The sequence below is a fragment of the Salvia hispanica genome, chromosome 3 (genome assembly GCF_023119035.1).
Source record: "Salvia hispanica cultivar TCC Black 2014 chromosome 3, UniMelb_Shisp_WGS_1.0, whole genome shotgun sequence".
NCBI lineage: Eukaryota > Viridiplantae > Streptophyta > Magnoliopsida > Lamiales > Lamiaceae > Salvia > Salvia hispanica.
In genome coordinates this window covers 27,908,668-27,926,415 of record NC_062967.1, presented here as the reverse complement: position 1 = coordinate 27,926,415, position 17,748 = coordinate 27,908,668, and the positions used below count along the sequence as shown (strand labels likewise).

The 17,748-nt window shown below is 36.3% G+C and overlaps 3 protein-coding genes across 8 annotated transcripts; 1 reads left to right on the top strand and 2 right to left on the bottom strand.

Moving 5' to 3' along the window:
* The first annotated feature begins 51 nt into the window (after positions 1-51).
* LOC125213267 (MLO-like protein 6) lies at positions 52-3,467 on the top strand. Its single transcript, XM_048113713.1, has 15 exons — positions 52-463; positions 534-591; positions 669-910; positions 1,040-1,156; positions 1,228-1,288; positions 1,387-1,475; positions 1,655-1,729; positions 1,794-1,888; positions 1,961-2,010; positions 2,094-2,134; positions 2,215-2,388; positions 2,502-2,537; positions 2,622-2,689; positions 2,770-2,830; positions 2,911-3,467. The coding sequence occupies exons 1-15, from the start codon at positions 347-349 to the stop codon at positions 3,412-3,414; spliced, it is 1,788 nt and encodes a 595-aa protein (XP_047969670.1). The 5' UTR covers positions 52-346; the 3' UTR covers positions 3,415-3,467.
* A 132-nt stretch (positions 3,468-3,599) lies between these two features.
* LOC125213270 (polyubiquitin) lies at positions 3,600-7,748 on the bottom strand. Of its 2 annotated transcripts, XM_048113720.1 has the most exons (3): positions 7,526-7,748; positions 6,170-6,180; positions 3,600-4,271 (listed from the first exon to the last, which is right to left on the bottom strand). In XM_048113720.1, exons 1-3 carry the CDS (start codon positions 7,746-7,748, stop codon positions 3,795-3,797), a joined length of 711 nt encoding a protein of 236 aa, XP_047969677.1. In that variant the 3' UTR covers positions 3,600-3,794. The 2 variants fall into 2 exon arrangements, with proteins under 2 accessions (XP_047969677.1, XP_047969678.1); XM_048113721.1 differs by lacking the exon at positions 6,170-6,180 and having other exon boundaries at positions 3,600-4,265; positions 7,542-7,748.
* A 580-nt stretch (positions 7,749-8,328) lies between these two features.
* Positions 8,329-14,515, bottom strand: LOC125213268 (probable E3 ubiquitin-protein ligase RHG1A). 5 transcript variants are annotated; one of them, XM_048113714.1, is made up of 10 exons: positions 12,736-12,929; positions 12,576-12,635; positions 12,235-12,411; positions 11,675-12,110; positions 10,836-10,976; positions 9,620-10,378; positions 9,142-9,536; positions 8,902-9,000; positions 8,684-8,821; positions 8,329-8,611 (listed from the first exon to the last, which is right to left on the bottom strand). In XM_048113714.1, exons 5-10 carry the CDS (start codon positions 10,927-10,929, stop codon positions 8,465-8,467), a joined length of 1,632 nt encoding a protein of 543 aa, XP_047969671.1. In that variant the 5' UTR covers positions 10,930-10,976; positions 11,675-12,110; positions 12,235-12,411; positions 12,576-12,635; positions 12,736-12,929; the 3' UTR covers positions 8,329-8,464. The 5 variants fall into 5 exon arrangements, with proteins under 5 accessions (XP_047969671.1, XP_047969673.1, XP_047969675.1 ...); XM_048113716.1 differs by lacking the exons at positions 12,576-12,635; positions 12,736-12,929 and adding an exon at positions 14,353-14,515; XM_048113718.1 differs by lacking the exon at positions 11,675-12,110 and having other exon boundaries at positions 12,230-12,411.
* Between the last annotated feature and the right edge of the window lie 3,233 nt (positions 14,516-17,748).

Here is a 17,748-nt window from a genome sequence, read left to right as displayed (position 1 = left end):
AATAACAAATTCCTAAGTCAGTCAAGCAAAGGGAATGTGTATCTGTGTGTGTTTCAAGAATACAGACCACATATTATCCACAAATGCATGACTTAGAAAACCTCTGCACTAAACTACACTCCAAATTATCATAATCATGCTCAAATTTCCTTGCTAAGCCTAATTTCTGAAGCATGTTTCCACCAAACAACTACATACAAGTCCACCTTTAAGCAGGTTTCCTAAGACCTTCCTCTCTTCTGCATCTTCTTCCGTGACGAAGTTCTATAAATTGCACAACACGTTATTACACTACTTAGTTGTATGCTAAATAGGGAGTGTTTTATCACATTGTGTAAGAAGAGAGATGGCTAAGGGTGGCCGATCACTGGAAGAAACGCCTACATGGGCTGTTGCGGTCGTCTGCTTTGTGCTGTTAGCAATTTCTATTGTGATAGAGCACATTTTCCACCTAATTGGGAAGGTAACATTGTTTTTTCTTACTAGTTCATAAACCTTGATTTTGGGAAGGTAACATTATTTTCCCTCTGCAGCTACTGAAAAAGAGAAACAAGAATGCTTTATATGAAGCACTTGAGAAGGTTAAATCAGGTTGGTGAGAACTAACAAAAATATACTACGTTTTTTGTCGCGTTTTATCTGATGAAATGTGTTTTTTCTTCACTCAGAGCTCATGCTACTCGGTTTCATATCACTACTGCTAACGGTGGGGCAGGGGAAGATAGCAGAAATCTGCGTATCAAAAACCATTGCAAATTCTTGGCATCCATGCGACAAGAAGCAAGAAACGAGGAAGTATGGGGTTGGTTTGGCTGGAAACCAGCGAAGGCGGTTGAGTGCTTATTCTGACTATGGTGAGACTCAGAGACGTATTCTGGCTGGTGGGGGATACGACAAATGCTCGAAAACAGTACGTAGATTATTATATTTCCTTAAGTAGAACATGTTATGAGAACATATTTAGGCCTACCTATCTTATGGTTCTGTGATTTTTTATTACATGCATAAATAGACCAATGTGTTTTCACTTCTCTTGCAGGGAAAAGTTCCGTTTATTTCCTACGACGGAATTCACCAACTGCACATATTCATCTTTGTGCTGGCTATTTTTCATGTTGTTTGCAGTCTAATCACTTTGGCTTTAGGCAGAGCTAAGGTAGACATTGATCTTCTTTTACAATTATTTACCATTTGCTGTATAGTTATATTTCTACTTCATTCACATAGATGAGGAAATGGAAGGCATGGGAAACAGAAACAAGGACGTTCGAATATCAGTACTCACACGGTATCGTCTAAGTCTCTTGCACAACATGATTTCATTCGATTTTATTTCTATTTGAAACTACTAAACTGAGATGTAAGAATTTATGACATACCTTGCAGATCCAGAGAGATTCAGATTTGCAAGAGAGACCTCTTTTGGGAGAAGGCATTTGAGCTTTTGGAGTCAATCTACTATCCTTCTTTGGGTGGTGAGATAAAATCTGAACCCTTTTTCTACACAAATCATCAAGAAATAATTAACTATTTTGACTCTCAAAAGAGTAGATTAATGAGAAATGATTTCCCAACAAAGCACATAGAAATACATGTTTATGAAGCAGTGCAGTAGTAGAAAACTTATATCAGTTCTGTTTCCCAAAACCTTCAGGCATGTTTCTTCCGGCAGTTTGTCAGGTCAGTCGCGAAGGTGGATTACATGACTCTGCGCAACGGCTTCATTATTGTAAGTCCTTGAACATTCATTTTGACCAGTGGGACGATTTCTCAATCTCTCTCGGCATGAACAGGCACATCTGGCACCACGGAGTCAAACAAAATTCAATTTCCAGAACTACATTAAGAGGTCGCTTGAGGAAGATTTCAAAGTCGTCGTAGGTATCAGGTTCGTGCTACTACTGCCCCTCCAATCATTCACAGTTGCCATAACAATAACAGCTCCACCTTATTTCTGCAGCCCTCCCATCTGGTTCTTTGCAGTTCTGTTCCTGCTATTCAATACCCACGGTAAACGAGCTAACACTTCCGAAACCATATATTTATCCATCAGAATCTCAAGTTTCTAATATCTTATCTGATAATAAACTCAGGCTGGCATGCCTATCTATGGCTACCATTTCTCCCCCTCATTGTAAGACAAATTCTACATCTCCCACATCCATAGTATCTCCGGTTGATCAAAACTGAAACCTAATCACCCCATCTCTACAGATTATCTTGCTGGTTGGAGCAAAACTACAGTTTATCATCACCAAAATGGGACTAAGGATTCAAGAAAGAGGGGAGGTTGTAAAAGGGACCCCACTAGTACAACCAGGGGATGAACTCTTCTGGTTCAAACGCCCACGCCTCCTACTTTACCTCGTTCATTTTGTTCTTTTTCAGGTATTTCAATGTCAATGCACAACATATAGTTATCATATTTGTTGATCACAGTTTCCACCATAGCTGAGTTGCAGATTTTACCTAACATGTTGCTTCATTCTCTTCTCTTTCAGAACGCGTTCCAGCTAGCCTTCTTTGCCTGGGCTTGGGTAAGTGCCTGCACATTAAATTAATTAAGTTAATTATATGGAGTATAAAAGATGTCTTCTCCAACAAAAATTCATGCATCGCAGTATGAGTTTGGGGTGAGATCCTGCTTCCATCAGAAAACAGAAGATATTGTCATCAAAATAACAACAGGGTGAGTCAAAACGATTTCGAAAACCAGAACTCCTTCTTGTTTATATTTACTAACACTAGTCATAACTTCAATTGCAAAAGGGTACTGGTACAAATACTCTGCAGCTATGTTACTCTTCCACTCTACGCCCTAGTCACACAGGTTAGTACTTGAGCTTGATCATGTGTGTCCAAGAGAAATTAATTTGACATAAGTGTTAACATGCTATGAGAAATATACAGATGGGCTCGAACATGAAGCCAACAATCTTCAACGAAAGAATAGCTAAAGCACTGCATTCCTGGCACCAGAATGCAAAGAAGCAGATAAAGAAGAACCATCACTCTGGTTCAGTGACTCCAGTATCTAGCAGGCCAACTACTCCCCTCCACGGCTCGTCCCCTGTTCATCTGCTGCGTTATTACAGCAATGAGCTCCACAGCGACCCTGCTACTCCAAGAACACACAATCACAGAATTGAAAACCCTGTTCATCTGCTGCCTTATTACAGCAATGAGCAGCTCAACGTCGACCCTGATACTCCAAGAACACCCAATCACAGAATTGAAAACTGGCAGGCTGAGCAAGATGAAATCATATTGTCTCCCCATGGTAAAACAGCTCAAGAACCGGTCGAAAAGGAGATGGAGACTAGACATCATGCAGACCCTATGACCTCACAGAACAACCTTGATCATAAAATCAATGTAAAGGATTTTTCATTTGATGGAAGATCAGCAGTTTGAATTGCCACTAGCTTATTCTTTCTTGCCAATTTAGTTGTGAGTTTTCCACTGTATATCTTTGGTTCAAATTGAAAGCCATGCTTTCATCAAATCTTTATAACTCAATCATCATACTATACATATATACTGATTATGTCCAGCAAAAACTAAGCAAATCTCATAATTATGACAAAAAACCAGTAATATAAAGAAAATAACTCTTTGATTAAGCTCAATGAACCCAATCTCATATACTCATGCCACAAGATTAAGCCAGCTAATATCGATAATTGATTAAAACTGGCATAGTAAGAAACTAAATTACTAAAGTCAGTATTATATATAGTAAGACGGTGATCAAAGTCATATATCTATACGCACACTCAAGTTTGAACCAATCATCAATCAATCCAAACACCATCACCACCACGGAGGCGAAGAACGAGGTGCAGAGTCGACTCCTTCTGTATATTGTAATCCGCCAGTGTCTTCCCGTCTTCAAGCTGCTTGCCGGCGAAGATCAGCCTCTGCTGATCCGGCGGAATCCCCTCCTTATCCTGAATTTTCTCCTTCACATTATCAATCGTATCATCGCTCTCCACCTCTAGAGTGATCGTCTTTCCCGTCAGTGTTTTGACGAAGATCTGCATACCTCCGCGAAGCCTCAGCACCAGGTGCAGAGTGGATTCCTTCTGAATGTTGTAATCAGCTAGGGTTTTGTCGTCCTCGAGCTGCTTCCCGGCGAAGATCAACCGCTGCTGATCCGGCGGAACTCCTTCCTTATCCTGAATTTTCTCCTTGACGCTGTCGATTGAATCGGAGCTCTCGACGTCGAGAGTGATCGTCTTCCCGGTTAGGGTTTTCACGAAGATCTGCATCTTCAATTTGGGGGAAATTGTGATTTGTGAGAGATTGCAGAATGCTGAGATGAATAGACTCTGCAAACGGAGGAGTCTATTTATATGCCGCGGGAGATTGGAGGTTGGCGCGTTTGGAAAGTTCGAATTTAATTATGCTTGTCACAAAATATTTCTCTGTTTCAAATATAATTTCCTTTTAAGCGTAATTTAACATTACTGCAAATCTACAACGTTTAATTCATTAAATTATAAATATACTCTCATTATTGCTGCTTCTGTTATAGTTAATCATAAATCATAATGACGATATATTTATAATTTAATGAATGTCTATTCTAACATAAATATTTGCATATAAATGACAAATTAAAAAGTTTATGGTCAAAATTGCTTAATTTCGACTTGCAATCTGTGTGGAAATATTTATTGCTGGATTTCAATATACTTATGACGCCACAAATGGACGAACAATTTGACTGTTTAATGTGTCGTAGACGATTGACACTACAATATACATTGATTTTAATTGGTTCTAATTTTTCGTCCAACATAAGTTGTTTATATTGGCAAAGAAAATCCTAAAACAACTCGTATCTTCTTTAAAATTTGGTCCATTAGAATACAATTAATTTGTTACAACTTTGGGCTAGCCAAACCATTATTTTCAATAATCCTTTTGAGTAATTCTTGAAGCCTACATCATGAATACATCGTGTTATGCATTTTTGAACTTTTTTTCTCCATCTCTTGTTAAGATAGGTCGTGATGTAATAAGCACTTCATTTGGTCTTGAAATGTTCACTTAATGTATATTTTGTAAGAAAAAACGTGAAGAAATTTGAAAAGCTTTAAGCTTTTAATTTTCCAAGTCTCTTGCCCGTTCATATGGTGTAACCTATATAGTCACTCTTATCCTATAAATAGATGTGGATTTGAGAGATGGAAAAACACACAAACATCATTCTCTCGTCTCTCTAAGCTCTCAAGCATTCTAGTTTGCATATAGGAGCATTGCATTGCTCGGTTCTCACCTCCAATTCAAGTTCGCCGGAGCCTACGAGTTTGAGGTGCTTCAACTCGGTAGGAGGAAAGTCGTTTCATCTTTGGGGACGTTGCGCCAATCCGCGAGCACTAGCCGGGACGTATCTCGTCTTGCAGAGAGAGGGATACCTCGACTCAACTTGAAGAAGACAATAGTTTGTATTCTTGTTACTTGCATTGTATTTCCTTTGATATATTTACCTTCTAGTTTTTTGTTCTTTTGTAATAGCAAAAGTTGCCCGTGTAAAGGCTATACTATTTATTTTGGACAAGAGATATCCATGGAAATTGCATGAATAGGGAATGCAAAGATCGATGATAGTAATTAAGAGTAAAGGCCAAAATTGGTCCTGAACATATGACCGTTTTACCTTTTTGATCATAAACTTTATCTTTTGAATTTTTTGGTCCTGCACATATGGAAATTTGATCATTTTGGTCCTCCGTCAATAATTTCGTTAAAAACTAACGGTCAATCCGATTTTGACCAAATTATACTCTTAATTCTGATTTTTAATTCACTAAGTAATCTCCTAATTATTTTAATAAATATCCATTTACAATCTCCATCAATAATTTACTAATTAATCTCCATCAATTAGAATTATTTTTAAATTCATTATCACTCCTGTTTAATTTGGGAGTTTCATATCTCAATTCACGTCGCACACATTGTGCAAATGCAATGTTGCCGGCGTAGGTTACTAACATGAGCAGGGTGTTAACCACTTCATATGAATACCACTTCTGCAGACCCAACTGCGCCTCCGCCTCCACCTCCGCCGCGGTCATCCTTCAGCTGCGATCGCCACCCCATCGAGCAATTCACCGGATTCTGCCCGTCCTGCCTCTGCGAGCGACTCACAACCCTCGACAGCTCCTCCTCCTCGCGCCGCCCCTCTTACGCCGCCGCCGCAATCAAATCCCTCTTCTCCTCCACTTCCAAGCCCAAGCCCTTGAAACCCACCACTACCTTCATCCCTGAACTCCGCCACTCCAAATCATTCTCCGCATCCAAAAATGAAGCTTTATTAGGGCAGCTATCCTTCAACCCCCAATCTCCGTCAATTAGTATTATTTTTACTTCTAATTTTATATGGATATTTGTTAAACTAATTAGGAGATTAATTAGTGAATTAAAAATTAGAATTAAGAGTTTAATTTGGTCAAAATCGGGTTGACTGTTAGTTTTTAACGGATCTATTGACGGAGGACTAAAATGACCAAATTTCCATATGTGCAGGACCAACAAATCCAAAAGATAAAGTTTAGGATCAAAAAGGTAAAATGGTCATATATTCAGGACTAATTTTAGCCTTTACTCAATAATTAATGACCAAAGTTTACTCAATAATTAATGGTACTTCTACAATTCTGTTGAACGTTGATTAATGATACTTTCTCGCTCAAAATTAACCGGTGTGTTTTTTATGATATTGTGAGAGAAAATAAAGTAAAATAAAAAGTGACAGAAAGAGTTAACTGATATATTCATCACAAAATTTAAGTAAATTAGATGAATGGATGCCAAATAAAATATGAGAAATTAAAAGGTTTGATATTTACTGAAAAAAGCAAATGACGTGCTTAAAAGACATTCCAAGATGAATATTACATGTCAATTAACTTGGAATATTGAAACTTGAGAGTACTATTTACTTTTATACTTCATTCGTCCCATTTTAATTAATTTGTATTCCAAGTTAATTTATTTATATTTTTTTTTCGGAAAGTATATGATACTTTTCGGAGTACAATAATTTTTCTCATACTTTACTCTATTTATTTTATCATATTTCATATTTTTTCCTTTTACGCTTCTTTCTAGTACTACTTATTTAACATACTAAATAGTTATAGTATTTTTAAAAATTCATATGCCCAACAAATTATTTTAAGATGAAGGCAGTATAAGAATTTAAGTTTAAAGTTATAAAAGAAGTAAAATACCAATTATGTCTTCCAAAAAGAAGCAATCTCACACGTAGTCGTATACTGATTATCTCAAGCAAATACCAATATAAAGAAATTAAGTCTTTGATTAATCTCAATGAATCAATCTCATATATTCATGCAACAATATACAGCATATTTCTATTAAGACTTGCAAAGTAAGAAACTAGTAGGAGTAGTAGATAGTAGAATGTATAGTAACACAATAATCAAAGTCATATGAACACTTTCAATTTTCAACCATCATCAATCAACACAAACATTGTCATGATCACCACCACGGAGGCGAAGGACGAGGTGCAGAGTCGACTCCTTTTGGATATTGTAATCCGCTAGTGTCTTCCCATCTTCGAGCTGCTTTCCTGCAAAGATGAGTCTTTGTTGATCCGGGGGAATCCTTTCCTTGTCTTGAATTTTCTCCCTGATGTTTTCGATTGAATCATCGCTCTCGACATCAAGAGTAATGGTCTTTCCGGTTAGCGTTTTCACGAATACCTGCATCTTCTTCAATTATGCGTTCATGAGATTAGGGGGAATCATGATTTGTGATATTATTGCAAAACGCTGAGATGAATAGATTTTGCAAACAGAGGAGTCTATTTATAGGCAGTCTGAGATTGGCGTGTTTACTTGTGATTAAATGTCATTTTTTAAATATTTTTAATTATGCTCGTCATAAAATACTTTTCTCTAACATTACTACATTGTTTTATGCATTGAATTATAAAAATATTCTCATTATTGTTGGTCTTCATTATGGTTAAAAATTAACGAGAAAATATTTGTAATTTAATGAACAGTCTATTCGATTAGAAGATAAATATTTGCAAATAAATGACAAGTTTAAAAAATCATGGTAAAAGTTCTTACATTCGCAATTTTCAAATGTCCCCTCTATTTTATATCCCCTCCATCCAAGTCACATGAGGTATTAATCGATTCATTTTCCAGTTTAATTAATTTTTATTCTTTTTGGGAAAACAATACTTTTTTCAATTTTCCTCTTATGAATCATAGTAGTTCTTTATTTAACATTTTAACATAATAAACGTACTTTTTCAAAATAAAATAAAGTAAGTTATACCGGGAGAGAAATGTTAGTTCAATAATTACATTAATCACATTGTAGTTTCAAAAGTAATCCATTTCCCTCATTGCGGGGAATAATTTGAACTGAGGAATAATTTCCAATTACATTTCCTGAAATAGTAACAAATTCAAGAAGATAGTTTGTTGTCATCAACTGCAGATTGCTTGCAGATTGGGCATAAGTTCTTCATTGACAGCCATTTCTTGATGCATCCCACATGAAAATCATGCCCACATTTTAAACTCCCAACTTCATCCATATCCATGTATTCCTCCTGCCACCACCACAGTTTTTTAATCACTCTTGCAACTTTTCAAAGATGAATGAATGAGAGAGAGAGACTCACCAGACAGATGACACACGTTGCGCCGTCTTGAGATTGGTTCGACGAGCGATAGATGGATTGAGTCAGACACTTTGACACCGAGCCGTCAGACAAACCTGTGCTGACACTTCCGATCCTCTCTCCCAGTGCAAGCAGCTCCTGATCATATACCGATATGCTCGTGTTTCAGTAATTGAGATTCAGAGTTACAAAAGTGTTAATTTAAACTTTTAAGTGACCTCATAGCTCATGTTGTCTGTGTCAAGCCTCATCTCCCTGTGCTGGTCGTAAGGAGCCCTCGAGCCATAATACGTAGAGTAGCTCGCTGCCATAATAGCCTGAAATTCATCCCCATGAGAGCATGGAACACATGGGTATACACATTTATGGATAGAGCAAGTTGCAGCAAAATGTAGGTTTGAAAAGGTGAAACGAGTCTCCGCATAATTTGGATGCGAAGCAGTGGCTTAGATCCATACCTCATGCTCATGTGCAGCTCGATTGGGTGCACTTGACTCCCCAGCAACGGGTCTATATGCGTCACTTGTTCTACCATTCCTTTCACTATAATGAAACCCTGGGGTAGAAAAGGCCTGCGAATGTCTAGGAGGGAAACTGTCTGCTGCCATTGCCGGCCCTTCGCCAGAAACAGCAACCTGCCTTTGGTAGAAGTTGCCTGATGAAGAAGCCCAATATGTGTGGGCAGAACTTTGGTCGTAACTGCTTTGGACCTCTACGCGAGGTTGATTCAAATAACCATAACTATTTTGAGGGATAGGAGCATTATTGTTGTAACCACCGCTGTCCACCGAGCCATTAGCATGACTGTTTAGTGCATTGAGGGTGTTCGGACCGCGACCAAAGGAACTTGAATCTGCAATATCAGCTCAAAGATTATCCTAGTACAATAATTTACATTTCTGAATATGATATTGTATAGATTCATGAAAAACTAACCTACACCACGTGGCCCCCCATGGCCAGAAGGCGATACGAGACAATGATTCCAATCCGTTATGGAGACGTTTGAACTCTGCCTCGAATAATCCAGTGTAGTAGATCGGTCAGCGGGTCGGTTAGAGAAGGAACGATGCATAGAATTGCTTGGCATATGTGTTCGGGCCAGTTCAGGTTCCTGGTCAACTACAGTTCTACTTCTCACATTCCGATGTGTACCTTCACCACCAATAGAGAGGCCGTTAACTCTGTAGCCCGGATGATACTCCCGAGGCATATGATACGGTCCTGTGTTCTGCTTTTCCTGCCATGGATCAGCAGGTAAGAGCAAATTTGATGAGCTTCCAGCATCGTAATATCTGCTAGTAGAACCCCTGTCATACAGCTGAGGGGTGCTTGGACTTTTCCGCTTGTGTGGTCCTCTACTGCTGCCCATTGTTGCTGGATTAACAAAACCACCATGTGCTCCAGGGACAGTCTGCCCACTGAGGTTCGAAGAAGGTGGAGGGCGAGAATAATTATTCGGCACCATGTGGAAATTTCCACCGGCAGGCTGGAGCAGAAAAGGATCGCGAGATGGACCAGGAGCCTGTTGTTGAAGGCCTGGAAATTCAGCAGGGGCAATCGATGATGAGTTTATTCGTGCCCTAGGAGCAGCAGGAGTCCACTGGGGAGGAAAGGTTCCGCCATTGATACTTAAGTTCTGCCCAGGATGAGTTGGATGAACAAGAGAATTGCTATCAGAAGCAACGGCCCTTCCTACAATCGTAACAAGAAGTGAGCATAAGGCGATATATGAAATTAAAAAAGCTGTTGGAAACTATTATGGGGTATCATCAGTTTATTCTTGCTTATACAGAGACCTAACATCTAGTCACTAATTTTATGAGTATTTTTCACCTATAAAATCCATCTTGCTTATATGGCTTGGAGTACTAGTATTTCATTGTAAAACAGAATGGGCTGCAATAATAAACAAAATCTCATCGATGCCTATGGACCTCTAGATATGCAATGATTTTATTTTGCATAACCCTGACTGTTGTAGTTATAAGCAAGGATCTTCTGCAGCCAAAAGGATATTATTTCAAGTGTGAAACAGTTCCTATTATGAGGAAAATCAGTCACCAAAAGAAATTACCGTAGCCATTTCCGTTACAAAGGAAGTAATGGAAACAAGAAAAGCCCATGCAAGTGAAATATTAGAATCTTTTACCCATAAGCAAGAAGGGTTGCTCAGTGTGATCCCGCCCCTGATGACCATCAGTATCGATAATTTGGGGTGCGTTGAACATGTTTCTGTGCCCCATAGCTTATGGACCTGTCGATAAATATACTTTTTTCAGCAGATGAAAACCTGCACAAGCACGCATTTTCATCATTAACAAGATCTTGTGCCACTGACCAAAAAAAGAGGTTAAGCAGAACAGAATAATGTTTTATATGGGCTAATAATTATACAGCAACAAGAAAGCTTTTGACAACTACTTAAAAGTGCTTGTATCTTAGGAAAAACTGGCATATATCAAACACATCACGTTGAGCACAGGAACTAAATAGGGTATAGAAAGGGAAGCATTTGAAAGTTATTAGCAAAGTACAATGAAAACATCCCAAACAGACCTCGGTAACAGTATCTGTTTCCATCCACTCAAAAGAAGGTAAATTATGGGCAAGTACATCCAAATTGTGTTTGAGAAAGCTTTACAAACAAAACAGTAGAAAGTAAAGAACGAAAATGTAATTTTTCAGTTCATGCATCCAAGATAGATTACATGAATGTCATCTAATCAAGGACCATGTGTAATAAGTTAATAAGAAACTAATTCCAAATTTTCAAAGAGAAACTAAGGATTTCTCGATACATGAGACTGCGAGATTTGTCTTTCACTATCAAGTCGTAGTGAGCTAAAGCAACACAAGGAATAATCAGCAGTTGTGCTACTGATGTATATGACCAGCTCTCTATCTAAGAACTAAAGCAGTGATACTAATGTGCTACAGGATAAATCCCACGAACTGAACATGGTTAATAGGCATAGTCCTCGAACTTACCCTTGTTCAACCCACCTTATCTAATTTTCAGCCACCACATGAGTAAGATGATAAGATCATAACCAATAACTTCCAAATTGGCTTAAGCATCAGTAGATCATACAGAAACATTACAAATATAATCGTCGGTAAGCATCTGAAATTCAAGGAAGTCATGCTGCTGTGAGACAAGCAGCGATATGGGGACGTCATTGAATAGCAAGTATTCAATCACTATAAGTCTTGACGTCGATGTAAGAGAAGATAACACTGATTCCTAACTCTTTCTCGACCAAGGATATGATCAGCACATCCAAAACTGCAACCCAACTTAGTATGTACGACAATTCCAGCTACTCCTCATCACTAAAGGTAGGAGATTGCTACACATTCTAAATGCCGTAAAAGAGCTTTAGAACATCTAGCATTCCAGTGGGACATTTATGATATTTTGTGCCTTCAAGAAATGAAAATAATACTGGTTGTCATAAAAAAATTTAGCACCCAAAACGCCAACTAGTAATATTCAAGATTATTGGAAGTATACAATATAACTCAGTGGGTGAGCAATGGAACCTCACTCTCAAAACCAGGTAATAATGTCCCTACATTCGACTTTCGAGTGTTTCTTTCCCAACTCATAGGCTGATGCATTAAATACTGCCACTGCAGCAGGTCAATCTAATAATCTTTGGAGGGAACACCATAAATCAAAATGACATCTGTTCATCAATGATCCAAATGGACCATAAAAGTGCCTGCAATAGCATTCATAATTCAGATTTCTATGTTAAAGAGGCTAAGCACTAAGCAGCTACCCACTAGTGTGTGATATATGCGCCTAGGAAATATGTGCTATTTCTGTTTTATCTCTTTTAACATGTTATGGATGATTTTGCTGCATAAGATGGAAAAAACTAACATCTAATTACATTGTCCACATATGGACAAAGCCTTGTCGCATAGCCAAGTGTAGAGCAAACTGATGCAAAATGAGAAAGTTAGTTATCAAAAAAATATGTGTGTGTGGGTGTATGACTCTGTACACTAGAGATATAGAAAGTGATGGAGAGTCATGTAACCTGTATATAGTTCTCTCTTCATAAGCCATGCCCATTCATGTTAATTTTTAGAAAAGAATATGAGCAAATTTAATATGGTGGGTCGTCGCCAGAAACAGGCAGAAGCAACAGGAGTGCCCTAAGTTTGAACTATTAGGCTTGATATACAGATTCTTACAAAGATCTTCGATTAACTTATGCAAACACCAACCGCCCTGCATTTTGAAAACATCTAAAACTATTTGCTATGGAGATTATCCAAAATAGAAGGAGAAATCATTTTGAAGTTTTAAACAAGTTAATCATCAAAAAAACATTTGCAAAATCACAATACCATCCCAGAAGAAGACATGAAATATCAATACGAATGACCCATACATTGAATTACTTATAATAATGTGATAACAAAAAACAAAAAAGTAATAGTATAATTTCTCATACACAGAAATATGATTCATATTAAACCATATAAACATCTTCAAATTACTGCAGTTAATCTGTGCCATTCAACAAGAAATTTAACAAACAATAGTGGTATTACTGACACGATAAATTTAAACCAACAACCTCTATGTACATTATACATTGGATGACATATGTTTGCTCGGCGTCAAGTGTGAGGTAACCACCTAACAGTCTGAAATATTTTGGTCATTATATAATTAAGTTTGCACAATAACCACTTTGATAACCCTTCTTATACCACTTTGATAGCCCTTCTTATACCTCTGTTACTATAACTTGTAAGAAATAACCATTTTCCTGATTTCCAGCATTATGTTATAGATAAGCTACTGGGAGAGATATTTTCATTCACGCATAAGTTGAGGAATTTTTTATTCACTTCCGGAGTAAACTAAAAGCAATTTCTCAATCAAGACTCAACGCGATTTGCGTAAAGATGAAACTATTTACTATGAGAAACCATATCAAAATGAAATGCCCTTTTAAGCCCAATTATCTGACTCGAAAAAATATACATTATGTAAGGATATAGATCACCAAACCTCGTTTCGAAAACATACTCTGCCTAGAAAGAACTGAACTTAGTCAGAAACTAAACAGAGAGCTGCAGAATGAAATACAGGCTATATTTTTTCTCCAAACAACTAGGATCCTTCCCTTTAAAATCAATCAAAATCCTCAAATATTTATAAACACAAAAAAAGTAAAACAACAACATCCTGATTCCAAATCACACAGAACAAAATCTAAAACCCAACTGTTCAAAAACTATACACAATCCAAATAATCCATACCTTAACCCGATCAAATTTAACGACAGAGTTACTGCAATTATTACTGGAAAATTAGTGATCAAATCACCACCACCACAACAAAATCAAAAGTATAAATGAACAAGTTGAGAAGCCAGAAAAATTAAAACAAAGCCAACTATGACTTAAAAAAGGACTTAAATGCTAACACGCAAAGAACAGAATCTTACCGAAATTAGACCGCGATCATCGAAACAACATCATGAATTAAAAAGGAAACGGAAAGTGAGAGAATTTTTTCAGTTAACGAATCATCAAGCAACAGTTATACATTAATACGAAGCAAAATAATCAGAAACGGGAAAAAAGTAAGGTGATGATTGAATTCGATTGGCGGAAAAGGGAAATAGAGAATACGAACCTGTGTTGTTCGGTGATCGGACGCTTCCGATGAATGATCGGCGGCGGATTGCGTGTATGGCAAAGGAGAGAGACGAATTGGAGAGAAACGGTGAAGAATTGTGTATAAAATATTCACGTTTCTCTGCGTTTACGCATTACCTGCAAAACTTGATATTGTAATTTTGTGGAAAGGATTTTGATTATATTTGCTGATTATCAAATTATAACCAATTCTATAATTATACCTTTTGCTAAAAGGGAAGATTTTGGCGATATTTATTCATGAGAATTGATAACCAATATAATTGTACCCTTGTGTAAAGGGTGATAACAAGTAGTATAGTACAAATTGAAATATATGGGTTGTTTTGGATTGGAAAATTGTATTTCGAAATTTTAAATATATAGCGTTTTTGGTTTATAATATTCAATCTTACAATCCAGTTATAGATGGATAATTATGAGATAATTAATTATAGCTAGTCTTGTTTAATTAAATTAATTTAATTATGAAATAATTAATTATAGTTAATCTTATTCAATTAAAATAATTTCACAACTCAATCCTAAATTATATTTTCGCAGTAGTTTTGCTTATACTGCTTCCATCCATTAATTATTTGAGTTGGTTTGCCTCGGCTCAGATTTTAGCATATAGTATAATGGATAGTTTGGTTGAAAAAATTAGTGATGTATTAGATCAATTACCAAATTAAATTTTTTTTAATAATATCAATTAATCGTTAATGAGCGAACAAAAAGAAAAGGTAGGATTATATATGATAGGCTAGTGTTATAGAGTTAATATCTTTGAGGGATAAATACAAATTATAATATACTATTTGACCATTTCATGAAAGGACGAGGCTGAATTTAAAAATTTACGATCCAGCATTAGAATTCCGTATTTTGAAAATACAGGGTTATTTTAAGAGTGTTTCAGACTTGGTACTCCCTTCGTCCAAGCTAAGATGATACATTTCTTAACCGACACGTGATTTTGGAAATAATTGGCTAAAATGTTTAATTAAAGAGAGAAAGGTGGATGTAAGTATTACTCACTCTGTTCGCGAATAGGAGTCTCGTTTTGCCGTTTTGGAGCATCCCCCATCGGTGCTCGCCCCGAAGAATGGCGTCCGTGCCGACGGCGTGGCACACCCCTATCCGCCCGCTGTGCTCTTGCCGATGGCACGGACGTGCTACGTGCTCGATATATCATTGGTATTTTTTTAAAATCGAAAATAATACTAAAAAAAATCAGATTCCCAAAAATATAGCCGTTTTATTACCGTTTTTTTAAAAAAAAATTGAATTTATTTTTTAAAAATTTAATCCCAAAATCATCTATAAATACACACATTCATCATCCATTTTTTCATACAACACATTGAGCTACAAGAAGACCTAATCAAATACATTTGGGCGAAATTGGCCACGAGTAGTGGGTTCTTTTAATTTTATGAATTTAATTATGTAATTTTTAATTTTTAGGATTTAAATTATGTAATTTTTATTTTTTTTAGTAATTGGTAATAGTATTTTAGGTATTTTTAATGCATTTTAATATTGTGGAAATGTTTTTATTTAAATAGAATAATAGAATGGTAGGACCCTTGAGCATGCTCTTGCGGAAGAGTATGGATGTGAGTAAAAAATGAATAAAAGTGGATCCGGGCCCACTTCCATGCTCTTGCCAAAGAACATGGATGGAATGCTCTTAGTCCGTCCGCGAATAAGAGTCCCGGTTCACTATCACCATAAATGGTAAAGAGGTCTCACATTCCAATAATCCATTCTACTCATATATCATTTAAAATTAATATATACAAGTGAGACCCCTATTTCACTAATTTTCTTTCACCCACTTTTCTTAACATTTGTTAAAACTCGTGTCGGAAACAAATGATACTCCTATTTACGAACGAAGGGAGTAAAATAGAGAGAGAAAAAATGATGAATATTTTATAGGAGTGGCAAAAGTAGTTAAGTGTATTAATTGGATAGTGAAAGTTTCAAAAGGGAAATATGTCATCTTAGTTGAGACAAACTAAAAAGGAAAACGTGTCATCTTAAGCGAGACAGAGAAAGTATATTTTAGAAAAAATAGAGATTTTTAAAACATAAAAGTCATTTTTAGTTCATTTAGTTTATATATAAAACTTGGATTTTAAAGACATAGATATCAATTTTCATGATCGTTTTAGTTCATACTCACTTATAATTTATTTGAAATGAACTAAAATATCTTAAAATAATCATTTTTTGGGTTGGACCAAAACGCCTGTAAAATAAGTTGTGCGTGCATCCATATATTCATGTATCCCAATATGTACACTCCCAGTAATATTGTCCCCTTGTTTCGTTAATACATAAATATTTCATTGTTCACATTTTGTTTTTTAAAAATATAAACTCTTTTTCTTTTTTTAGTCGTTTATTAAAAATACAAACACATTATTTTAGAAAAGTCATTCTCGTCTCAACTTCCACTTATCTTTTCTTTATCCACTTTCCTTCATAATTTTTTAAAAACCAATGTCAAACGTGACTGAGCTCCTAATGCCAAATGGAGGGAATATATATGATGTTAGAACGCAGATCACTAACTTAAACCCCTTCACTGTCTGTCAAATGAATCGAATATCTATTATTTTCGTCACTGAATTTATTTATTTATTTTGTTTTTAAAAGGCTCACAAACAGGAGCGGATCTATATTAAGCATAGATGGGGCATTTGCCCACCCCTCATCATATTATTTACCATATGTATACCTTTTCATTTTAGATTTTATTTTTTTAATCTCTCACTGTCGCTCCTCTCTTAAAATTCATTTGTATATAAATTTGCTCCACTCTCTATAAATTTATGATTTCGTCCCGGTTCACAAAAGTTTTATAACCCATTTTAGGCCATGAAAACATAGCCGAAATAAGGTTGAGGTGGACTCCAAACGAACTAATAATAAAAGTATACACGTAAAGCATAGCCAGACACCAAAACATGATCGCGCGACATTCAAGTCCATCTTCCATCATTCTCTTGTCAATCTAGCATGGGCTAGGCCAACTATATAGAAGACGCATACACAACTCATGCACATATTGAAAAAAAATATCAAAATTACAGTAGAGATTATTTATAAAAATTACAGAAATAACCAGAATTTTGACTAAACTTTATAATTTCTCCTCAACCTTGCCTAATAAAAATACTTCCAATAGACATGGAATGGGCCAAATTTATCCATTGCTTTTGGGCTTTATTGGCCCAACCTACAAACTTGGGGTAATAAATTTCTTTCCCGTGGTAAAAAAATGTAAGTACTTACTAAATAAAATAAATATTTTACGCTCATTGTATGTACAATATAATTAGTATTTGGAAAAATACGTAAAATATCATGACCGTTTAAG